This window comes from Xenopus tropicalis, chromosome 7, assembly GCF_000004195.4.
Source record: "Xenopus tropicalis strain Nigerian chromosome 7, UCB_Xtro_10.0, whole genome shotgun sequence".
Lineage (NCBI taxonomy): Eukaryota > Metazoa > Chordata > Amphibia > Anura > Pipidae > Xenopus > Xenopus tropicalis.
In genome coordinates this window covers 50,223,018-50,250,221 of record NC_030683.2, presented here as the reverse complement: position 1 = coordinate 50,250,221, position 27,204 = coordinate 50,223,018, and the positions used below count along the sequence as shown (strand labels likewise).

The window sequence follows — 27,204 nt, the reverse complement described above, 5'->3', positions numbered from 1 at the left end:
ACAGCTTTGACATCATTAGCCAGATGCTGAAACATTCAAGTGACCTAGCTAATGAAATCTAAAAATCTAGTTTTAGCTTTGCAGGGAAGAGTCTGCATTATAGCTCTGTAATCATTCACACTAAAATCAGTGGTAGTGGATAAAACAAAGTATTCATTAACAGAATATATATAGATATAAATTGATGGAATAGTACTTTAACTCAATACCATGTTTAAAATCTATAGAAAAGGCTCCTTTTTTACATAAGGAGACATTATATACTGTTTTCAGTAAGTTTACTTGGAGCAGTGATAATGTTAGCGGAGTACTAAATTGTATAAAAACTATTGCTATCCAAATGAGGTGGCCAATACGTAATCTAGGTCTGTCCAACTGGTTTTACATGCAAGGGTATTTAGTATGGGTTTTTTAAGCAGCCTGGTGGTCATAGGGACAATCATAATAGCTTCTTCCTGCTTTCTATGTCAAAGTAAAGACAAATTCATTTTACAATGCACATAAATAAACTGAAAAGTAATGTGGGTATAGCTTATTCTTTCCATGACATTTGTTCACTGTATAAATATATGAATATATGGCATTAGTATTCACCAAGAAAACATCGATAATAAATGGTCATAAGAAGGTGGTGTACCCTAGCCTGTACCTTAGCCTCAGGTTGGAAATTATGGAAAGGCTATAATATATATGCCTTGGTTGGTGAATCTTTTATGTTTTATTGAAAAATATTTTTATTATTGAATGTATATTTATATTATTTTTTAACGTGCTTATGAATTAACTTAACAAACGATTGTGATAATGTGGTTGTGCACTTAATCTATTTATACATGAAGGAGAAGATATTTTTATTTACAGTGTATGACAATAAATTATACACCATTCTTTTTCATATACTGTATGTTGTCTTGTTATTATCTCGTTACTATGCATTGCTTTGATGTTTCCGGTCTTGGGTTTGAGGGTTTTAGGGGATCCCATACTGTACAAAAAGCAGGAATCATATTTTTCTGACAGACTTACCGAAGACTTCATAGTCGCTCCTGTCAAGACTCCGGTTGAGGTAGAGGATCCCTGTATGCTCATCTATCCAGAACCAATGGTAGAAAGAGATTCTACTTAAATAACTATTTGGACAGAGTCTGAAGTGAGGTGTCTCATGTGGTGAGTCCTTCATCACATGGATGTGTAGGAGTAGTGTGCCAGCCGGTTGATCCACATATAAATTCTCGTCATAGTCCTTTGTTAGAAAATAAAGTCCAGAGGCCACTGGCAGGATCAGAAAAAGATCAGAAGCCATTATTATTTTAGCAATTCTAATTCAACCTTGCATTTTGTAGTAAGCATGTTTTAGCAAACAGCAAGAAGCAATAATGACTTGTGATTTTTGAAAGCTTGCTAATCCAGGAAGTCTAAGGGCTATGACACACAGTGCTACAAAACGCCAGAATATACCCTGCCATAGATAATATCAAGAAATATTGTATACTAAACAATTTTTAGTATTCTTTACTTTGTAGCCGTGATAAGTAGCTGGCTACAAATAACTCTGTATGCTTTTTAAAGTGTAGAGCAAGTACTGGCCTGAAAAGCTGCAGATTTATGAAAATGTGAGATTAGAGTTTGCCACAGCAAAATTCAACCACTTTCTATTCATTCCTATAAATTTATATGAATTTGATGCATATTTATCAAATGGTGAACTTTAACTTTCACCCATTGATAAGTATGCTTCTAAAAATACATGCCCTTCTTATACAACAAATATAACAATAGTTACTGTAATTGAGTTCACACTATTGTTCAGATTGTATCCCTCTGTAGCTCCTTGTTCTAATTACAGTGTCATCTTCTTGTGACCAGCAAGACCTTATGCAAAACCGTTGTAAGCCCATTTTATAAAAATATGAATTTAATTTCCTGGCATTGTAATACTCCTGAGGAACAAAAGGGCTATATGGCATGTATATATGCTCACTCATTATATGTAAATCAGAGTATTACATTTAACATGTTACTGCTGAATTTCTTCTTGATTTTATAAGAGAAAGTCAAGCCTTTTGGGAGCAATAATATTCCAGAAATTTGTGGCAAAAAAAGAAGCATAATTGAAACTGGAAGTGCATATATGATGAGGAATGCATAAATGATGTGGCAAGAATGTTTGTTCAGTGTAGCCACATGAGGTCACTATGCACACATATTGCCTTGCTTATCAGTGAGAAAATATATGAAAGGAGAAGGGCAGTTCATGTTTTCTGAAGCTGTGGTTTGTCAGGAGTGTTTGAAGGTAAAATGTATGTCCCTTTGTCATTTCTTTTAGGGTGAAGACACACGGAGCTACTAGTAGCATCTACTTGCCTTGGCTACTAAAATAGACAATGCTGATCATTTACTGATCTACTCTACATGTGTTTTAGCAGAGGCAATTCTCAGCATAGTCTACGGCAGGGTATTTTCTGGTGTGAAGTAGCCGTGAAAAAGTAGCTGCTACTAGTAGCTCTTCACCCTTATTGTGAATTTTATGAAGAAGATGTTATTTACAGGGGATGAATTTATAAAAAGATGCTAAATGTAAACACATGTACAAAATGAGAAAAAATTACTGGAAAACAAACAAAGAACAAGAAGCACAAAGCAGGTGTAGGAAGAAGAACTTTCTCAAATTGTTCATGACAAATAATAGTAGAAATTGGAGATGGTACAATATATGGTACAATATATATTTTATAGTGTCTGCATTCTGCTCAATTCTTCTGATTGCCTTATAACGATAATTAACTTCATTTATCAATGGACACCAACCCTAAAAAAGTAAAGAGTTTTGCTTTAAAATCACTGATTATTTTTTTTTTTTGTTAATAGCATAAATGAAAAAGCAGTAAAGTTAAAATGTTAAAAAATAAAAAAGACCGTAGACACAACAAATAATTGCTTATATTTGTTTATATAAAGGAGTGTCCTTATATACAAACTGGAACATTGCTGTGTTGATATGGAGAAATTAGACAACATTCTAAGGCTTATTTACCATTGGTATGGGTGAAAGATGTAAAGTGATAATGGGTGCTACAATGGTGCATCTAGGACCTATAAAAGAAGCACTTGCATCCTTATTAACAGCAAGTACAAGCTACACACTACAGTCTGCACCAGGAAGAGCTCACAACTGCATGGGAGAGTCTGCCATTGCCATAAACAATACTTCACTGGTCAAAAAACAACTGCTGCCAAATGGTGGTCAGCTTTGATCATTAACTTTTTTGCAGCTCAAGCACAAAATTTAATAGTAACTATGCCCAAATAGTTATTTGGGTGGTGCTAAACTACAACCTGCCCAGAATTAACTGACAAATATTAGCTGAAAAGGACCTTTTACAGCCCAGGCAGCCTTTTACAGTATGCAGTAATTTTTTGACCCAACTCATACAAGATGGAACCAGGGATGAACAAGAGGGTAAAACTAAGGGGAGAGGGTTAATGTACCAGAGTAGTCGATAAACGATCTCTTTACTTGCATATCAGTACAGCCCCGAGAATTCTTGTATAGAAGTCAGTACAATTACCTAAAAAGTCTTGGCCTCCAAATATGTGAAATAAAATACTTTCATCTGTCCACTGTACATACAATGTTGCACTGTGTAATATTTCTGCAGCATGTGCCTGTGTGTTTGGTTAACTAAACAGGTGTGCTGTACACTTCTGATTTATTGATGAAATGTATGTAAACCATTTTGGATTCTGACAATGTTAAAAATCTAAATAAAGGCATCGTATTTTCTGTATTTAGCTTTCATTTGCAGTAATTAAGCTATATTTATACAAATATAACAGGAGGAATTTGCATGCAGTCCTGTTCACCTTGCTCAGCTCTCTTGCTAGAGGGAAGAAGAAATGGAAAATTAAACTAGAACTTAGCATCTTCTCCATATCATATTAAGCATCAATCAATATATATGCTTTCCCCTTATTAATTGTCAGCTGCTAGGCTTGCATTTATTACAGCCCTTCCTATTAGTTTGAGGACAGAGGGAGCAGTGAAAACCACCGCAAGGATAGGGCTGGCTATTCTAGACTGTTGCTCTGCAATTGTATCTCGTCAGCATATATCTATGAGTGCTGGCATAATATCAATAAATGACATCCCCAGTGGGAATGTATTGATTGAGAATAATAATATCCGGCCAGTGGTGGAAAAGTATACTGTAACATAGGACAGGCCACGTTAATAATGATTCCTCACTTCACAGCAAGGATTTTCAATTATCAAAATGTACACATAAAGAGCTAATAATATTAAAAATACTAACATTGATGGGCCTTGTTCTGCTTGCCCTCAGGCACAAGTGGGATGTTCACCTTCAGTTCAAAAGCAATAGTTCTCATCATTTCATTATCATAAATGCAATTTGGATTGATTAAAACGAAGGCAGCCTGTTTGATATATACATTCCACACAGTATGTGCCACCCTTTAACAGTGTCAAATATTAGGGTAGAATGTGGCTGCCAACCCCGTCCAAGTATGGGATACATTTTACCTTGTGGAGGTGTGTACAGTATTTGCAAACAGGGCTAAATATATGTGAGCTATTTATTTCAGACTTTTCTGAAGGTCAACATCTCCTTTAATATGAAGAGGAGAACATTAGATTTCATTAACAGAAATATATTGTGTTTTTAATGTAACACGCTTCAAGGCTAAATTCAGGTTAATAAGAATTTGCTTCCATAAAGAAATACATTAAGAACTTTTAGAAAGGGCTGCTCAGACAAAATTCTATTCTCCAGAGCACAGTTTTTTAAACTTCCAACTGTATTGGAAGGCATTATAGGGCCACCTTTGGTGTTTTGCAATAAACAAATGTTAGAGCCTGTTATTAGGCCTATATTATTATATTCCATATACTTGCATCATTTAGATGAACAGGTGATAATATTATATACTTACCTGGCCTGATTTTAGGGTCAGACTAATAATGCTGGGAAATGTTTATGGGCTGGTGTTTAACAGCCCTGGTTCACTGGATCTCTATATGTTTTCTTTCATTGCAATTTATTTCTTTACCACCCTAACAGCATTGCAACTATCTATAGCTAACTGTATTTGTTATGTGACATTAATATTGGTATAATGTCTCTTCCCTACAAATCCCTTCAATGTTGTTGTACAACAGTTCGATCACAGCTTACTTGTAAGAACTCGCATACCACCCAAATATAATCTCAATATTAAAGGAAAACTATAACCCCAAACAATGTAGGTCTCTATTAAAATTAATTATAAAGTCACTTATATGAAAATAAACCATTTTCATAAATATTTACTTTTTTAGTAGTATGTGCCATTACATAATCCTAAATAAAAAAAATTCAATTTTAAGCACTATGTGCCGCCCCCTGGGATCATATGATTCACAGTGCATACAAGCAAATGAAGGGTACACATAAATGTTAGGTCACATTAGCCAATTAATGGGCAGAATTCTGTCTTTCACTCCCACACTTCTTCCTGTCAGGTGATCTCTGAGGGAGCACACAGCCCATCACTAAATGGTGGCTCAAGAAAAAATAAAAAAAATAGATGGATAAGAGCAATATTTACTGATATGTATATATATATATTCCCATTTTGGTAAGATTATGTAATAGGCCACTTAATATGATGCAAACTATCTGTTTGTTATGTATTCATTCTGGGGATATAGTTTTCCTTTAATATGCCACACCCTTAAAGAATTCATCTATAATTCAGACTGCATTGTAAGATGAAATCCCCAAACTACAGAGAGTTATTAGGAACAAATACAGTTTGTCCAAAGCTAATACAGATCTATGTGGAAACCCTTTATCCAGAAAGTTTAAAATTATGAGAAGGCCATCTCTAATAGACTCCACTTAAATTATTCAGATTTTTAAAAATTATTTATATTTTCTTAATAAGACAGTACCTTGCACATGATCCCAACTAATGGATCATGATCCTTATTGGAGGCAAAAGATCCTACTGGGATTATTTAATGTTTACATAATTTTTTTAGAGCATGGTGAAAACCCCAGGTCGTAAACATTCTGGATAACCAGCCCCATACCTGTATTCTAATGTTTGAAAGTCACCCATCATGAGACATATATAAGACATATATAGACATGGGCCAATCAGGTTAAAAAAAGTTGATGTGGTGATTGGTGCCTTCTGGGATCTGATGTTTTAACCATTAACTCAATGTCTATTTTTACATATATCTGGTACAAGTACCATTTGTAAATATTTAGGCATTTTAATCCAATTACAGACAGTTCTTGTTTTACAGGTAAGCCATATAATTGTACACATTTTAACACTTTGATATTTCAAATGAGTAATGTTATTTCTAATGTCATTTTTAAACATAAATATAACTAGAGGAAGGGCAAGCATCTGTTGTAAAAATGGCAAATATAAACAATCAAATAATGAACATGTAACTAGGAAAGGAGACAAACATGGGAGGATTTAATACAAATGCAGACATGTGACAGCTGGGTGATACAAGGTTACCTCCCACTGGGAGCCAGATGTGGAAGATTTACGGCACTGGAGTATAATAACGTATTTGTTATGTTTATTGGTGATTTTGCATTTCTTCTTGGTGAGATGATTGTCCAGAAGGACAAAACAAAAGCAAAGAAAGGTAAGGAATTTGAATGAAACATGCAGATCACTATTTAGAAACTACACATTTTAAAATAAAAAGACAATAGCAAGCAGATCCACTATGCTGCCTGCTTGTCTAAAAAAAAAGAGCACAAAAAAAATTTTGTTTTGTGAATGTGGGCTGATTTACAGCATTACCTATAGCAATGCGTCTTAATGACATTACTACATGGGTGAAAATAAAAGAAAACATCTGGATGATTACTAAGGGTTGTTTCACCAATGCAGTTTAGCCCCTGCAGTGTAATTTAGCCCTTAGTTTTCCCAGGTGCAGTAACCAATAGCAACCAATCCGCTGTTTGTTTGTAAACAAATGATCAGTAAATGCTGCCTGATGATTGGTTTCTATAGGGGATAAGAATTGTAGCAAACTTTGCACCTTAAATTATGTAAACCCCACAAGGCCTATAGTAAATTAGATTGGCTATGTTGCATCAAGAGTAAATTAGATATACCGGTATGGGACCTGTTATCCAGAATGCTCGGGACCTAGGGTTTTCTGGATAAGGGTTCTTTCCTTAATTTGGATCTGCATATTTTGTCTACTAAAAAATAATTTGGACATGAAATAAACCCAACAGGATTGTTTTGCCTTCAATAAGGATTAATAATATCTTAGTTGGGGTCAAGTACAAGCTACTGTTTTATTATTACATAGAAAAAGGAAATAAGTAAAACAAATTCAATTAACGATTATAATGGAGTCTATGGGAGATGGCCTTCCTGTAATTCAGAGCTTTCTGTATAATGGGTTTCTGGATAACGGATCCTAAACCTGTATAATTGTTCTTTCAGCTGTTGCCTGGACAATTAAAATGTTTCTTTGTGTACCCATAATGTTGTTTTATAACCTACAATTTGTGATTTAAAACCCAATAAAAGATTTAAAACAATAGGGTTTCCATTTCTGAAAGAACCTTTGCTAGTTAAAATGTCTATGACTGTAAAAGTTATTGAAACATAGATGTGATACTATTTGAAGCAGTATGACATTTCAGCAAATGGACATTGTTTCCATAGAGGAACATTAAAACAGTGGCAGGATATGATTTATAATGCAGCCTTTTTAATGATACATGACCACCCCAGAAAAAAATAATGACACATATAACTGACAACAGATCAATTATATATCCTTTAGATGTCAAAGGTTAAAGTAGACCAAAGAGAGACACCCACTGACCTGGGTCCTGGCCAATGCTATAGTATACAATAGGCCAAGACATCCTAAAGGATAACCTGACTGCAGACTTGTACAAAATTCTCATATAATTTTGAATGCAGTTTTGGCTCACTTTACTATTTCTTTTTAAGCTGAATAGAAGTTTAGACTCATTTGTAAGACACTGTACTGAAAAGGCAAACAAGTAAATTTTCTATATTCTGACTTTAAAGAGTCTAGAAATTAATTCCAACATAACACTGCATTGCTATTAAAATGTGGGCTAGCAATGGCCTGGGCATATGACATCAGAGAGTTATGATGTCCACTTTGTATGACTTTGTATGGCCACTTCTGTGACCTCATTGTGTGTCATCACTAAAGGAATGTCATATAAGCAAAATGACTGAATAAGCACCACTTTAGAATCTACACACTCGCCTTGAAAAAGTTTTGATTCACATGATTTGCAAGATGGTACCTTCTAATCATAAATAAATGCCAATTAACACAGAAAAAATGTTGTCTGTACAAAGTTGTATGTGCTCTTAACTGTAGAGATATAAGTTAAAGCTAAAGGAGAAAATAATTATTATTTTTATATTTACAATATATATATATATATATATATCAGTATATACTACATAAGGGGCAATGAATGCTAGATAATAAGAAACAGAGAACAATTTATTATTTAACTAGGTCCAGAGACAAAGTGTCCTTGAAACTCTTTGAAAATATATATTAAGGGTAGTGTTACAAGGATGTGGGAAAAAAACCATTTCACATAATTAGCAGTGGGGATTACTGGCAGAAAGAAAAAAAAGAAAATATGGTATGCATGTTATTAATGTAATGATATACCTATCACTTTCTGCTAGACAATACAGATGTTCGTTAAGTCTGAAGAAGCTAATGACATGGGCAGACAATCATAAGAGTGAGCTATTAATATTATGCCATTTGCTACTCAGGCTTAGGTTTCAGTAATCAATTAAGTGTTTTTTATGCATAATGATAGGAAAAATATGCATTTTTAGTGACAAACAGGGTAACATATCCCTCTAAAAAACACTGCAAATAGATAACACCGCACAAAAACAACTTTTGAGTCTGGAAAATGTTAATAACTTGCAACCTATGGCAGAAAATCTTAAATTAAATTATCCATTATTTGCACAAAAAGACTTAAATTCTTTAATTCCTAATTTTTGTAATTTGCATTTTATCTATTGATTTCCTTTCAACACAGTTCCCTGCTGCATTCAATTTAAGCTGGTCCACAAGGAAAGATCTGTTCGTTTTTGCAAATGAGTGGATATTTGCATTTTTTGATGTTTTCTGATAATTTTGTGCCTGGGCCAACTATGGGATAATTATATAGGAATATGCAGACCCACTGGGAAAGAAGCGCATCAACCGTATAATGTGGTCCCCAAACCACCAGGTTTCCAAACCTACCCAATAACTGTTTGGCTGATCTATGATTGTTGTTATGACTCCTTACAAAGGCAATGGGGCCCTGTATGTGCTATCTGGCTCATGTCAGATATGAGATAGTTGGTTACACCCAAGAAGAAATCGGAGGGGGGGGGGCAGATTATATATATATTATATACACAAAAAGCATGGTTGGGCTTTGTTGTTATTCAATGAGGCTACAGAGTGCCCATGATGCACCTGTTCAGCTTCTCAAACAATATGATTTTCTTAGTATCCACCATACACTCTAAACACATATCATTGTACGTTTTAAAAAGGGAGTCACGAGTGACCTTCGATTCACATGAAATCATGTGTGTACTGTGATCTTGCCAACATTTTGGGTCTCCCATGATACTGTGGGGGCTTGAAAATTTTTTTGGGGGGGGGCAAGCGAACTTTATTATGCTCTTGCACAATAATAATAAAAAATTATATATATATGTATATATATAAAAGTTACAAAACATTTCAGCAGGTGCACACCGGGAACATTTACAAAAATGTTGCTGTGTGAGTGTATACCGGTATATATATATATATATATATATATATATATATAAATACATAAAATCCCACATAGGCAGGTGCACACCGGGAACTAGTGTCTTGAAAAGGGTCTTAGAAGGAGTCCAAAACATCGACCTAGTTTTATGGAACAATAAAAGAATTTTTTTTGTAAAAGTTCCCGGTGTGCACCTGCCTATGTGGGATTTTATGTATATATATATATATATATATACACTCACACAGCAACAAAGATTAAGTGGCACATAGAGACACAGAAGTGATTGGGTCCTCCTCTATAGACTTACACTTACGCACTGACCATGAATGTTAACCAATGTAAATGCTGTATTTGTGTGCTTTAATTTAGTACCATATTTGATATTCTGACAAAACAAGACTCTGGGCAAACAAATCCAACCTGTGGTTTTCATTTGATTTTTATGTGCCATATGTCTAAGGTCTATGTCTAAAATAGTAAATGGGTAATATGTGTTTAGATCAAATATGCCACCTGTTATAGCAATTTTGGATTCAGGTACAGTTATACTTAATTGCTCATGCCATAGATTTTGTTTAGGGTGCTAATTAAAATGTAGTAAAATGTTATTTATTGTGGAAACATGAATAAAAATGCATAGGAAGAGCAGAGGACTGAAAATAACATCAAATCTAAGTCCATGAGAAATCTGTATAACTAGATAATACGTTCATTTATCCTTATCCATATTGCTGGTGATGACTGCAGAATTCTGAATTTGTACTTTTAATGGTTCCAAATGTAATACTACAGATTTCACTGCTTTGGCTTATTACACACTTCTTTTTGCACAATCTTTCTACATTAGCTTTCACATGCATCTGCTTGCATTCCATCCAGTCACATTGTCTTGTGAAGGAGCCCTCTTTATATCTAATGGTTGTCTGACTACTGCAATAAGTGGTCTCTCTCTTTTTTTTCTCTCTCTTTTTTTAAATAAAGTCTCATAAATACAATTGTACAGTGCAAATTACTGGTAGGAAAAGGCAGTGAACTCGGTAGGGTACAGCTGTATTTTCCCCAGTGCAGTAACCAGTAGCATTTATTCAACAATTACCTTTGATAAGACCACTGTAGGTAGACTACTAAATATCAATTTGGCCCCAGTGTACACCAAACAGTTATAGTTATTATTTTGTTCATTTGTCTCCAAATATACAACAATGTATTTTAAAACTGACACTAGTGTATGTGAATATCATAGGGATTTTAAGAGACTGATGTGAATAATGTCTAAACTATGTGAGAGGCAGTGGAATATGTCAGAGCTATATAAATAATGGATAATATTTATAGTGCCCACTATCTTGGTGAAGTACACATCACCAAGTTCAGGTTAGAAATCTCTGTTTTTCATAGTGCTTCAGACGTTTGCTTTGAGCAAAGGTTTGTTTTAATGTAATGGGGAAAAAGGTCAACATAAATCTGGTTCACACATGTTCCCCAGGGCGGCAAAGTACATTTCGGTTTTATTCAGGAAGCAACAGTAATGTCATTTTGGTTCAAGATTTTCCTAATGATGAAACAACAGAGAATTGTCACATTTACAATAATGGAGTTAATATTTAGTACAGTACAGGTATGGGATCCCTTATCTGGAAACCCGTTATCCAGAAAGTTCCAAATTACAGAAAGGCCATGTCCCATAGACTCCATTATAAGCAAATAATTCTAATTTTTAAAAATGATTTCCTTTTTCTCTGTATTTATAAAACAGTACCTTGTACTTGATCCCAGTTAAGAAATAATTCATCCTTATTGGAGGCAATACAAGCCTATTGGGTTTATTCAATATTTAAATGATTTTTATCAGACTTAAGTTATGGAGATCCAAATTACGGAAAGATCCCTTATCCAGGAAACCCCAGGTCCCGAGCATTCTGGATACCAGGTCCCATACTTGTACTTCCTAATATCAACAACAACTGCGTTGGCTTGTAGAAATGTATATCCCATCAACTCATTATGTAAATAAATCAAATGTCAATACATTAGGATTTTTCACAATTTATGTTGCATTAAGACATTGAACACACACAAACTTATAAAAAGAAGACACCTGCATTGTTTTGATTTTATTTGTTATTAATTAGCACTTTTAAAAAGACAGTATAGAACAGGTATGGGATTGATTAGTTAGAAAGCCCTGAATTACATGAATGCCATCTCCCATAGCATTTTAAGCAAATAATTCTAAAATTAATTTTTTTAACCATTTTCTCTGTAGTAATAAAACAGTACACAAACTTTATTCCAGCTAAGCTATAATTCATTTATATCTGAGGTAAAATGATCCTTAGAGAAAAAAGAAGTCCTTAGAGTAACTGGTAGCCGAGTGCCCCAAAATACCACAGGAGGCCTTATCTCCAGATGGAGAGCACCCCATTATGTTATAATTGTAAGGTATTGTGAGCTGGGCTATTTTTATTCTGTAACCCTTGTTTATTATAAGTGAATAAAAAGTTGCTGGGGCTATATAAATAAATGATGATGAGTTACATGTAAACAATCATACCATTAAATCACTTATAGGCACAGATGTTTACACATAAAGGTAAAAAGCAATGGGCTAACTGAGATAATTGTTAGGGTGCACACCCTGACATTGTACTATGCATTGTTTTTGCCTTTATGGTGTTGTAAAGGTTAAAAAGTCCATTAACACAAACAGGAGACAGGATTATAAAACAAGTGCTCTCAGCCACCCACTAAGTAGCATAAACAAGCTTAGCAGACAGCCACTTAAAACAGCTGGTATATATAAGTCACCATTTCTGATCCCAGTGGGACCTTCGCTGGGTGTTAGGTGTAACATTTGGAATGTGCCTCCTTATTTTGCTTATGTGACCATTTAGTCTGCTTTTAATGCATTTGTTTCACAGCCCCCAAAGAAACCATTCCCTTTTAGACTACTGATGTGGGATGTGATTGCCCCAGAGCCAAGGGATCTGCTGCAACTGGACTGAGGTCTAAGCCTTTTAGACATCTTTAAAAAAAAGGTTTAAGTTCAATCAGAAGCTTGTACTTAGTAGCAACTGAAATTATCATAAGCACAAAACCCATAGAGGAAAAATACATGCAATATTATAGTTGTTCAGCTAAGTGGAAAGTTTTCTTGTGCTTGCTAAGTGACCAGTGCAAGCTTCTGTATTCTGAGTGATAATCACACTTTTTAATGCTACACTTATTGTAAAATGGGCAAAACAAAAACACTCAAAGAAACAAGTTAAATATATTTTTAGCAGACAGGGCTTAACATTAAAGGGGATTAACAGTCAAGTCAAATGGTAGCATACAATTAGATCTGAGAGAGGAACCCAAAGGCAGCCTTGTAGGCACAATAAGGAGAAAGGAATTCGATTAAAGAGAGCTGTGCTACTGGCGTTAAAGGGACAACATAATTAAAATAGAAGTTGTCAGTATAATGGTCGCAATATGCAAGCTGGGCCAGTTTGATCAGTATCAGGCAGAGGGAACTGACATTGGCTGAAGGACCAGATGAGATATCTTTATATAAACCTAATCCTGTAAGTGAAAACCTTTTACGGCCTTCCCACTCTCTAAAAGTCCCCATACACGGGCTGACTATAGCTGCCGATATCGGTCCCTTGGACCCATCCGGCAGCTAATCGGCCCGTCTATGGGCAGAACAGAGCGGCCTGGCCGACCGATATCTGGCCTGAAATTGACCAGATCTCGATCGGCCAGGTTAGAAAATCCAGTCGGATCGGGGACATCGCCAAGCGAGCGGATCTTATAGTGTATGGGCACCTTTAAAGTAGTATTATGGTACTATTTCCTTGCATTTAACCAGTCAAGATTCTACCCTAAATTCCTGCTGCCAATGAGTTCCTATTACGTCCATCTATAATTGCTTATAAACACATTTTAAATCATATCATTCCCCTCAACACCATCTAGAATGAAGTACCTTCTCCCTAATCCTATATATCATTATTATCTATTCCCTATTATACTTTGGCTTGTTCATTTAAACTCTGGATTAACCTTCTTATTAGCTTTCCCTATACTTCATATTTTCTACAAATGCTTAGTCTGGCTCTGTACTGCACTAAACACCTCAAATGATAAAAATCGCTTTTATAAAAAAAAACATCCATTTTATTCCTCCAGTATCATAGATTTCCCATTTTCTACTTAGCATGATTCCCTTCATCTCCACAACAAATCAGTACCTACAAGCTGATAAATATGTAAAGTTTGAATTTATCTTTTTAGTAAAATGTAGGCTATGGTAAAACTCACTCCAAAATGATCGTGCCTCCCCTTATTTTAGCTGCCATTCACTCACTCCATGTCATTCCTTTCCTCCTTTGGGAAACAAACCACAAGATAAAGCTATTAGGAATGCAAACTACAAAATGTTCAGCAGCTGGTACTTAAGTGTTGTCCATTTCTGCACAATATCAGCAGCACAAAAGGTAACAAATTAGTGTGTGGTGAAAAAATATACATCCTATTTTTAAGTTAGGTTTAGGTTTTACATTCACCTGTTTTTCTATGTCCTCTTGGCTTATTGGGATAGGTTTTTGCTCAGAGGGTATTATTTGCAAGCTCTTCAGACATACAGTGTTCCACACAGGAAAAATGTAAGTTCAAGTATTTTGCCATCTCCTGAACTCAAGTATATGTTACCCACTTGATCATTAAGAAGGAGCAATATCATATCCAGTGGTGCTGGGGGCACCGTTCCCCAGCACATCAGAGCAAGCAGATCAGCAAATTTTATACTGCAGTTGTTTAGCACTTAAGCCAGACAAACACATTACCCATCAATTAACATGTAGTCAGTTTTAACTCCACCTGGATTAGCACCTACAGGCACAACTCTCTGTAGTTCCATAATAGAATGCATGAATAGTGCCTCTGTCAGTAAGTGGCACGGCCTGGGCTTGGCAGAGCAGGATACTGAAGGAAATCACTTGGGTCTGACATGTGTCCCTTGAAATGCCCCTGCCTTGTGTATCAGACAATATATGCAAGGCAGAAGTGCTGAGGGATGCAAAGGATAAGGGAACTCTGTACTCAACACCTAGTCAGGGCAAACAAGGCTCTAAAGAGAGTCCTAGGGGCTGATTTACCAAAGCACGAATTTGAATCCCGAATGGCAAAAATTCGGATTTTTCGTCGCAGTCGCAACTTTATCGTATTTTTCACGACTTTTTCGCTGCTGTCGTGACTTTATCGTATTTTGCGTGACTATGTCGTCGTCACAACTTTATCGTATTGAACGATCATAAACAGCGGAAAAACCTTTCCGACTTTGCATGATTTTGGAAGCCTCACAGAGGAATAAATGGCACTCTGCAGCTCCAACCTGGCCCAAGGAAAGTCACGATACTGAAGCTTGAATTAATCCGAAACTTTTGCACTTGGCGCAATGGCGACAAAAAAGTCGCAAAAAATATACGAAAAAGTCACGACGGCGACGAAAAAGTTGCGGAAAATACGAAAAAGTTGCGACGAGGATGAAAAAGTCGCAAAAAAACCGATCATTATGAAAAAAAAATATTTGGACGCATTCGGACCGTTCGTGGATTAGTAAATGTGCCCCCTAGTGTTTTCAAATAATTTAGTCAATTAAAACTGAAGGATGATCTTAGTGTGATGCCGTAAAATGTCAATTTGGCCAACCAGCCTCTGGTACCATAATAATAAAGTTGGTCAGCAAAAAGAGCATGACAATCAACTGGCCATCCACCTAACCAGAAAGAATGACTTTAGACACATATATGTGTTTTATTATATATATACAGTGTCAGTTCCTTTTAGCATCTTTAAACCTCCTGTGTAAGTCCAGCAAAATATTAAAGCAGCTGCTGTTTAGGCTTCTGGTCCCTAAACTACATGACATGAGTCACCACTTTAACAGAGTCACAAACAGGATTTCCGATTCTAAAAAGAGCTCTTGTCAGTTGCTGGCTGATGAGAGAGTACCGACACTTGCCATTTCATAAGGATGCAGGCCCTTTTTTAACTCTTTCAGCACCCATTAAGTATCTAGCCATTTGCTGACACTTTTAAAGGGGTGGTTCACCTTTAGGGTAACATTTAGTATGTTATAGATGGCCTATTCTTAGCAAATGATTAATTGGTTTTAATTTTTTAATAGTTTTTAAACTATTTGCCTTCCTGTTCAAAATCTTTCCAGCTTTCAAATGAGGGTCACTGACCCCAGCAGGCAAAAAAACTACTGCTCCATGAGTCTTACAACTTTATTGTTATTGTTCCTTTTCATTAGTAATACTGCTATTTAAGCCCTCCACAAGTCATATCCCTGTCTCTCTTTGAAACCACTGCCTGGTTGCTGGACCCTAGCAACCAGATTGCAGCTAAAATTCCAAATTGGAGAGCTGCTGGAGAAAAGCCTAATTAATTTAAAAACAGAAGTAATAAAAAATTAGGACCAATTGCAAATTGTCTCAGAATAGCACTCTCTACATTATACTAAAAGTTAATTCAAAGGTAAACTACCCCTTTATATAAAATAGAGTAAAATATGAAATGTGCTTCTCTTGCTACTAACCCTGATCCGCATACTGATTTTAAATGAAGGCAGTTAAGTACAGAGTAGCTGGGAAATCATTGGTGATTTGCTATGACATTTTATTGGCTTGACTTTGCCAGCTAAATGAAAAACCTAAGTTCAATTTATCTCTCTGTACATTCAACTATATATTCCCTTTTTAACAAGCTATCTTTGATGGCATAACGTCTCAAAGAAGCAGTTCATTTAGCAATTCACTTATGCTATGTGGTTGAGAGTATAGTCCTAAAACTATTTGCAGCTAGGTTTTATTTTGTTTATTTATGTTTATAGGTTTTGATTTTTTTTGTTCTACAATGTTGTCTGATTAATGGGGTACTGATTTACACGGCAGACTTAAAAAATATTTAAAAAATAGATTTTTAAATGTATGCTGCTGAGTACAAAAAGAAATATTTAAAAAACCACAATAAATGAAAAACGAAGACGAAAGGACTCTGCATTATAGATCATATGCCAAATATGTATGAATGTTATTTATACCTATGTATTTGGTAGGGTCTACTATGCTATAGTACTGAGGTCCTGCCCATGTCTATGGGTTACGTCAGGGCAGATTTATCAAAATGTGAGTTTAGAGCATAATACATAAAAATTTGCCCGCATTCTGTTCATTCCTACAGGATTTTTAGACGCATATTTATCAAATAGTGATTTCTAACTTTCACCCATTGATAAATACGCTTCTAAAAATCCCATAAGAATGAAAAGGACATGGGTGAGTTTTTATGTATTAAGCTCTAAACTCACATTTTGATAAATCTGCCCCTTGGTGTCTTTTAAATTGTTTTTATTTTCTGTTAATGAAAAATGTTATTAAAAAGAATCTTAATGTTTTCCAAAGATTTTGGATATTTTCATGCGAAATTCGACAATACTTCAGCTAAGGATTCACATTAGAGAGCTATATAAATTAAGAGAAGCGTCTGGATTTAGGATCACAGGGAACTGAAAGCAACCTATATCACTGTCATGGTTTTCATTGCCAGCCTAATGAATATACTTTAGGATTACCTTTAAAAGCCTGATGTAAACAGTTGCAATGGGTAAGACTTTTCTCCTTTGCTTGCATTGTTCTGTTTGTGTACCGAGCGCAGCACCTGCTCCCCACCTGCCTGCTGTGCCTTGTGTAAGCTGTTTTTGCTATCAGAAGCCCATTGTTCCTGAAAGTCTGGTAATTAAATAGAGATTTATTCAGCCCTGTTACCTGTAGTGACACAACTTCCACAGGGAGTGGGTAAAGCCAACCAAGCAATCAAGTTCTTATAACTCTATCCATGTAATACATGGGGATGTACAAAAAAGTCAAAAATAGGGTGAATTCATTGTATGAAGGATTCCAGAATGAATTTATAGGAGCCTTTGCCCAATGTTTTTGTAGTTTTTACCCAGCTTTGTACAATAGCCTCTGTCTGCATGTCCCTCTCTTTTCACTACTTCCCTAAAGACATCCCAGAACAATGCACAATGTCTTATAAGTGGGATCTGAGATGTTCAAGTACTACCCTGGCTCATTAATTATATAGAGCTGGAGGTGACAGCAAAGGCACAGCTTTATTATGAATAATCTCATCCTGTTCAGAGATGAGTATGAACATCTTCTTTGTAACCCTATCGATAACTGTGTAGTTGTAGTCCCACAACCAACTGAAGGGGGTGCATATAATAAACCACTCTGTCATGTAACATTTTGTTCGGTATAATTATTCATACAAGAAAAAAATCACTTGCACCTTAATGTGCTGCACCTAATGCAATGTACAGGCATGCATATAGTGAAAGACAAAGCAAAGTTATTCTCAAGTAATGTCATTTATTAAGTGTCAGCACAATTTGTAGCCTGACACAATTAGCAATAAAGGTCAAACAATTAATGTATTCAAACTACACTCATACAAAAGGCAAAGAGGGTGCAGCTAGAAGGAGATCCCAGTCTAGAAAAGAGACATTGGATCAGTGAGGTTTTGTCAAAAGAAAGCATCCTTACTGTACTTATAGCTGCCAAGGATGTGAGCTATGCCAGTTAGAAGGGGTGTTTTAACAGCTCAAGATCTTTTCTAATGATGGAAAAGTGATAAACAATAGCAGTAGGGCAACGGTGCCAATACATACAGATACAGCATCATAGAAGAGGTGGAAAAGGACCCTGCACATGAAGGCTACTGGCACATCAGGCATGTATTTTGAGACTGACAACTGCCAGTACTGGCATTATTAGGCTTTTCTTATTTAAGTGAATGGAATAAGTAGGGACAGTTTGGGACCTATTTTAGTGAGCTGAAATATGCTCTGAGTGCCATGCTTACAGTCTGGATGTGGGAGTAATATATAAGGGCACCGTCACATGTGGCGTACTGTTTACTCTTCTCTGCCTGTGTTTTGCCAGCAGGTGAAGACAAGCGGATCAGCACATGTCTGTGTAGCAGCTCAACATTGGTCTGAGAGCAGATACACAGAGAAGATCAGGCCTAAAATAAAAAAGTTTGTATTTTTGGGCTGATCTCCACTCTGTGTAGCTGCACTGAGGCTGATGTTGTGCCTGTCAGTGGAGCTATACAAAGAGCATATAGGAGCTACATAGAGGTCCAAACACCCTCCTACATGCTCTCAATAAAAAGTGACTGCCTATAGCATCTTAAAGCAGCCCCTTTGGCATTTGTCAGAATCTACAGATTACTTGACCAAATGATCTTTTATGTATAGACTATTTTCTCTTGTAACCTTACAGAAATATGGGCTTTAATCAATAAAGAAAGACCTACTAGCAACAGGTTAGTGATGGGGTGTTGGGGCATTTATTTCAATTTTTCATTTGGGAGGCAAAAGTGATTGAAAGAAAACATGATTCTAAGCAACTTTTCAATACCGTTACATTGTCTATATGTTATTTTTAAACAACATAGTTTTTTGAAAGAGTATTTATCTTTTTCTGTAGACTTCTGGTTTTGACTAAAACAATATAGTAAGAGTCAATTCTCCTCCAGCTCTACTGGGTTCTGCCAGATTTAGCCAAACATGTAAACAGATACACTTTTAATAACACTGATATTAACAAATAACATAAAACAATTAAAAGGTTTTATTATTGTTAAAAGGAGAGATAATTAGCATTATATTTAATGTTACTATGCAAAAAGATTTAGGTGTAGAATATGTATTATGGGCTAGTGTAATAACCATAAAAAGATATGGAAAATGGGGGTATCAAAACCTTTTACCCACTATCATTAACTTGAAAGGATGCAAAAATCCAGTATAGCTCTGTATGCATTACATCTTTAATCTCCCTGGTGACTGTACAGTTTTCCATCACCACTATTTACAGTCTTTTCTTCACTGAAAATCAATGACCCCCATTAACATGTCTCACACCTTTTACATTTACAGTGTAACTTTTCCGCATCAGTTACCTTTACTAGTTCAAACATTTTATACTAGAATATAGAATGTATCTCCGTCCAAACTGTTTGCTGTTTGCAAGTGAGCAGGAACCAACTTTATCAAAAGATAAGTTAACCTATAAATCAATGACTCAGCTATTCTCAGACAATTAAATATTCTAAGTCATATGCTTATTTAAGTACACAAAGGAAAATATATGAGGGGTTGTTTGCAATGCCTCAGGGCACAAGTGCGAGAAAATTAGGGGACTCAAGAGCACATCCCTTAACAAATACTTGCCCCCAAGGGAATGCCGCACTCAGCACATAGTACTGGATTAAAAAATTGGTGCAGAGAGCAGCATCAGGGGGCGCTGACCAGCCTTGTCCTTACTGCCTGCCAAAGGGTGCCCTCTGCCATTCATTAACCTGCATGGCTGAATGAGTCAGAGACCTGCAGCAATTCCTATAGAGTGTGCAAAGTGCAAAAAATAGTTGTTTGCAGCTTTTTTTTTTTTTTTTGGATATGAGCCCTATTATTTACTATCTAGCCACTCTGAAAAGTGCAAGAAGCAGAGCTAAGTTAAATGCCTACTGTGTTAAGAGCAATTATTGTAAGAAATGCTGTTTCCTATTCTTGATTCTCTATACTGGGTGCATTGTCACCTATCCATTTACATGTGTTATCACAATATCCACATGCACGATTAATGTCTATGGATAAGGCATCTAATGATCATACCAAATCAATAATGCATCTTAATTGCATTATTTTATCTTGCCAGATTATACATAATTAATATATATGTTACCTTACTTACATATCTGCATTGTGCAAATACTTTGGCTAATATGTAATAATAAATCTTACAAGGACATTTACATCTAGTTATTAATGTGGTAGGATAAAACTAAATGTAAATGACTCACAGAAAGCAATTGTACAAATTCTTAAATACAAATATTAAAGCTAAAAGGATAAAAATATGTTTTTCATGCTCAATGCTCAAATTGTTTTAATTGACACTGTGGATAAACAACTATGTATCAAAATGACACAACTGAATGAGTAATTTACAAAAGAGAACAATATGTATGGCAAAAGCATACAATTTAATACTCATAGTACCAGAGTGAAGAACAGGAAAAGGAGTGTACAGGAGGAGAACAGGAGAGTAAAGCACAGAAGAACAGGAGAGCTTAGGACAGGAGAAGGACATGAGGGTATAGCATTGCGCTTTCAATTGTACTGTAAGAATGACATAGGACTGAAATAAAAGAAAAAAAAGGATTTATAGTGAAACCGATGCTTCTCTAAAAGTGTTGGTCCTACAGGTAATGTCGTGTCATACTTGTGCCATTTAAAACAAAAATCCTAGTGCAACCAACTTACACAACACTGGTAAGTAAGAAAGGTTCCTCTGTGACCTTGGGAGAGGGCTGACTGTTGGGACATATGTCATCTGCCTCATGGTAAGAAGACTGCTCAATGCACTTGATGTTTTACAAGGAAGTTATGGTGATGCTGCCATGGAAGTCTGAGGGAAGGGCAAGTTATTCCTTATTGATAAGTAAGAACTTCATAAGCTGGAACACTATGGTCATGTTATAAAAAGGGTTTTTGGTAATCATTTTGGCAGCCTTATCAGCACTAACAGGTTCACATCTAAAAGGCTGAGTTTTGCTCTTGAAGGCTGGGAAGATTGTTTAAGAAACCTCTAAAATGGTCTTGGTTTTATGTGATAAAGGTAGATAGATAGATAGATAGTGGTCATTACAATACTACTACTAATAATTACAACCGATGTTTATAATTATTGTAATCTTTTACAGCACTGTATATTTTACATAGGTTTCCATGTTCCACCTTGTTTAAATGGAGTTTTCCAGTGTCTTACCTTAGCCCCAAAATGAGCTGGTAGCTTAACTGGCTTTTTGTGAAATTGGTCCTGGGCTATCAGAATGTTAGTATGTTAGCTCATGTGTGTTAGGGAAATTAGTTTGTGCCACTGAGGCAGGGAATTATTACCATCTCTGTAAGTCAAAACTATAGAAAGGAAAAAGTATGATTTCCTTTTAACAGACTTGAGTTCATAAGTAATATTCCATTATCTGTTTATAAAAACAAACCCTGCATTTTCATATAAAATGTGAAGAAGTTCACAATACCCTGAATAACAAAGTGTGGATCTGACTCAGGTGACAAAGTCACAGTTCTTAATGTAATCATGCCATGTGTGATGGTGTCACCCAACATCATGACTTTTAATGTACTGCATTGTGTGCCCTTCTAATGCCTGATAATCCCCTTTGCTCAACTAAAACAGTAGCTGCAATGTGTTTTAATCTGACTTGGTATTAAGGTCAAAATTTCCTTTATGACCTCAAGGTCGAAAAATCATCAGCTGTAACATGACTTTGGATGGAAACACAAATTTCAAAGTATTTTAAGATCTCAAAGTGAGAAACACTATCGTTACAGTAATCATTATAATATAATGTTTATTATCATTGGCCCATTTAGATTGGCAGAAGAGGGAGGAAAAGTACCAGACCACATTCATACAATTAGCATCTCTTTCTAGCTTCTAATTATCTGTGATTATTAACCCACTGGATACTGGAAACACAAGTCAGTCTGTTTTTTCTGTTTGGAAGCTTGTCAGCCTTAGATCAAAGATACACAGTATAGAAATACAACATAATAATCTCTATATTAACAAACAAGTCCATAGAATTATGGAAGCAGAGTCTTCAGAAACGATTGCCAGCCATAAAATGTCTTGTGTTCTTACTAACTTTCATCTTCTGAAAGTTGAAGCTTCGCAAATATAATAATTCAATGATAAAGCAGAATTTCAACCATGCAGATGCAGACTAATCAGAGACACATTAGCCTTCTCCATCAATTATTTGCTAAAAGCATTTTACCAATAACCAAGATACAACAAATGTGAATAAGACTGAAGAGTTAATAGTGAAGTGCATAGCATCTTACTGTCACACTTTGACAAATAATGACAGGTGTATAGGAAAGATGATATTGTATATCCTTTATTTCCTTCTATAATTTATTTGGATGGCCTGCTCTGCAATATAATAATTATAATAATAAGTTAAACATAGATAGTAAGAGAAAAGGAGAAAAAATAAATAGACAGATGAATAAGATAGGAATCAGTTCAAGCAGATACATTAATCCTTTTTCTCATCCTTCACACTACAGTATACTTTATAATACAAATCATTTTAAGTTTAAGTGTCATACCTACTTATACATGTCATTAAATACAATTTAAAATTATAGATTTATTTATGGACAAGTAAAAAGATAATACTGCTCTGGTCAGGCTTCCAGACTTTGGCTTTCTAGTTTGTGTTAAAAACAAAACACAGATTTGGTTTGAGAGAAATCAGTACTACACATTAAATGCATTGCGCTGAAAAAGATGCCAAAAGCCTACTATTAATGTTAATAACAGCAGACAATAAAAGATTATTATTAAAATTATAATTGATAGAACATCTGTATTTAATAAAATCAGCTAGTGAATTCATTAAAAATGAATTTATACCATAGAATTTTGAATACATTTTCAAAAATAAGAATATGGTTCATTAATTGCTATTTGCTTGGCACATTTGCCAGAGGGTCTGGCAGCAGTGTGATTTCGTCAGGTGGCAGAAATGGTTAATCACGGAACAATAAACATAACATGTGCTAAAGTTGTGCCCTCTGAAGTGATTATGGACCAGAGGGTTATTTATTACCCAAAATCGTGGAGCCTGGCCTCTGCTGTATTAAAGAGCTCAGATTTATTCACCTGCATGTGCTGAGTCTATGAGCAAACACTGACATATGGAGATAAGGGAAAATGATATGATTTTCTGTTTACATTAGTGAAACAGCAGCTGCTGGCACCTTTACATGAGATCAGATCTGCAGACTTCTTACCTCACTGCAAAGAACTCATAAATATCTAGGACTCGGCATCATAACTGCCCCAGTCTCTGCTACTGCTACCAACAGTGTGCTTTTCTTTCCTCCATGTCGTACTTACAATCCCAGTGTAACCTGGCAGACCCTGTACCCGGTCCCATTCAGAGGGAGCCTGGTAATCCCTGTACCAACTATTTAGCATTCAAAGACAACCTGGAACCCCCATGCCAACCAATCAAAACAAAGGGAACCAGTTGATAACACTAGCTACTCTTCAGCATTTATAGATATACCAATTCCCCCCCCCCCCCCAAAACCACTGTTTAAATAAAGTATCCATCATTCATTATTTGGAGATAACCTGATGCCCATACACCCTCTGTTCCCTTAATTACTAACCCACAAACCTGTCCCTGCTGTTTTTTTAGTAGAGCTAAGAATGCTAAGTATCCTGCTAAATTCTAAAGTGCCAGAATGAAAATTGGCACATCCTACTGTAAATGAAAGCACTGCTGAGAATAATAATTAGTAACGGGAAGAGACTGTGCAACCATACAGTAGGAGTCGATATGGGGACCTAACTAAAATAGGGGATTTGGGCTTAGCAGGTAAACCCCTCTCCCTAAAAGTTATACAGAAGTATAGGTCAGGACTGTGTATAAGCAGGTCTCAATAATAACAGCAGCCTTATCATAACAAGAAAGTGCAGCATCTTAGAACATCTAATCTGTAGCAGCCAAGCCCCCCTTACCTTGCAAGAGGGAGAGTAAACAGAGTGCCCACCCTGCAGGTGCCATCCTGACCTAGGAGTGGGTTTAGTGCCAGAGGTAGAAAGTTGCCCCTCTGCAATAATCCACTTCTGGTGTCTCCAGGGCGTGTCTGGAACAGAATGAACGGTCTCCTGTGTTTTCCTGTAATCCTTTAGCCAGATTGACCCATGCTGTCCTAGTGCCTGCAGACCTTTCCCCGAGTGTGGGAGAGGATCTCCGATGCTATGGGACTGGACCTGGCCACACCACAACTCAGATTTAGAATGTGCTTGTCTCAGCCCAGCCTGCTCACTAGCTGAGCCTGCACCATACAGCGTGCACTGCCAGGCATCCTGCTGCGTGTCCCTTGCCTGTCTCTCTTCTTAGGGGGATGTGAGAGGACAAGCTGTTTTCTTCCTGAGACAGTAGTGGTGTCAGACGACAAAAGCAGTGGTGTCAGACGACAAAAGCAGCACACAATGAAATCCACAGAAAGAAAAGTTGCTGCGGAGATGCTGAAATGTCCACTCCCCCGATCTGCTACAATTTCCCAAAGACAGTCTCCTAAAGATGCTTAAATAAAGATGTCCAGGGAGGCACAAATCATCATCTTAACCCTGAGAGTCCTGTGCTTCTCCCACTCTTGCAGCAGGTGTTACATTGGGAACACAACTGAGTTTATCATTATTAATATCTTGTCTAGGAGATCTAGGCAGGGCTTGGGAATCGTCCCAAATGCTAGTTTGGATGTTCAAGCAGCTATAAAGAGGAGAGGTATTGTTTGGAAAAGGAGCATAGGTTCTCTGTTTGGATCTGGATTGGTTCTTGCATGAGAAGAGATGATGTTGATAACAGGCGAGTGCATCTGCAGGAAACTCAGTGCAAATAAAGCCAAGAGCAAATGGGCACTCAGCTACACCCAGTTTAATTAATAAACTGCAGCCAGGAGCAAGCAGGGGAGGGAACAGGCAGGGGGGGGAACTCTCACACATGGACTATACTGAAGTGAAAAGGGCAAAGGGAAGAAGCAGACACCGCAATCAAAACCAATCAGGCATAAAATACATTGCCAAACCTACAGGCAACTTGGATTCTTTCTTTGCTAACCCACTGTCAGAAGTAATCACTGAGTTAAATAGCACACAGAAAGAGTTAAAAGCAAATTGTCCTGTTTTCCTGATACAGTTTTATTAAGGCAAATTAAATTATTTCATTTCATCTGCACCTACTTCAATTTTGTATTAAAAAAAAAACTGTTCTCTATGGTTCTGGCAATAAATCTTTTAAAATATATTACCTTCTTTTTTAGTGTTCTAAAGGAAGGGCAATAGGTGATAGGCATGGAAAATCCAAATTAACTTGCAGATAAAAAAGAAGCCTGGAAATATAAGCGTTTATTTTTTTTTTTACTGTGGAAGACACAAGTGCAAGAGTACAAAGGGGCACGCAAAATGAAATCTGTCACAAGGTGCAGAGGATCTGAACAACGCAGTCTTGTGCTTAACATCTTCCATAGCAGTGCTGTCCAACTTCTGTTGTACCGAGGGCCGGAATTTTTCCGACCTACGTGGTGGAGGGCCGATAATGGAAGCCAGTTTTGACCACTCCCCTTTTTGAAACCGCACCCACTTGAAACCACACCCATGTTATCACATGACCATACCCATATTAATGGTTGTAGTACAGCAAAAACCTGCCATACTCTGCCTGCCCTACCCTGCCTGTGTGTGCCATACTCTGCCTGCCCTACCCTGCCTGTGTGTGCCATACTCTGCCTTCCCTACCCTGCCTGTGTGCCATACTTTCACTGTGTGTGCCATTCTTGTCTGGTTTGTGCCATACTTGGCCTGTGTGTTCCATACTCTTCCTGTGTGTGCCATACTCTGCCTGCCCTATGCTGCCTGTGTGTGCCATACTCTGCTTGCCCTACGCTGCCTGTGTGTGTATGGCACACACAGGCAGCCTACAGTGACACAATGCTGGCACTGCTCCTACAGTCTGCACAATAACTATATATTAAAAAACGTTTTAATTGCAGTACCACCTCAGTATATGTTCTTTTTGTAGAGTGCAGGGATTATTTGTGGGTTTCTACTGCTCCTGAGGTGTAAACAGGGGAACAATGGGAGTGATTACAGCCTGAGCCTGAGGTGTGAACACTGCAGGAGTGAACAATGCAGAGATTAAAAGGTGTGAACAACACAGGGGATTACATATTTAAACAATACAGAGGGATTACAGCCTGAATCTGAGGTGAGAACCATGCAGGGGGGGCAGTTAATCTCAGTACTGATACCATTTAAAGCTTACACAAGAGTAAACCATCAAAGCAGCCAGACAGGTGGGGGGCCACACAGAGGGGGGTCACGGGCTGCCAGTTGGACAGCACTGCTTTAAAACATTGATCCCCAACCAGTGGCTCCTGAGCAACATGTTGCTACTGATTCTTGAAGTAACTTTTTTGGGGACAACTTTCCACCAGAAATTTTTTTTGACCCTGAGTTAATCCAGTTTTGTATGTGTTTCACGTGATTTTGAATGCACAATGACTATTAAAACCATTGAGGTACAGGTAAAGGACCTGTTATCCAGAATGCTCGGGACCTGGAGTTTTCCGTAATTCGGATCTCCTACCTTAAGTCTACTGAAAAAATTATTTAAACAGTAATTAAACCCA

General features: G+C 36.6%; 1 protein-coding gene across 2 annotated transcripts in view; it reads right to left on the bottom strand.

Moving 5' to 3' along the window:
* Positions 1 to 25,415, bottom strand: part of ret (ret proto-oncogene) — a 60,203-nt gene extending 34,788 nt beyond the window's left edge. For both annotated transcript variants that reach the window (XM_012966869.3, XM_002933895.5), the window contains exons 1-2: positions 24,530 to 25,415; positions 1,027 to 1,272 (exon numbers count right to left, since the gene is read on the bottom strand). In XM_012966869.3, coding sequence (XP_012822323.2) covers positions 1,027 to 1,272; positions 24,530 to 24,575 — 292 coding nt within the window. In that variant the 5' untranslated portion in view covers positions 24,576 to 25,415. The remainder of the gene's footprint in view (positions 1 to 1,026; positions 1,273 to 24,529) is intronic.
* Positions 25,416 to 27,204: the final 1,789 nt, after the last annotated feature.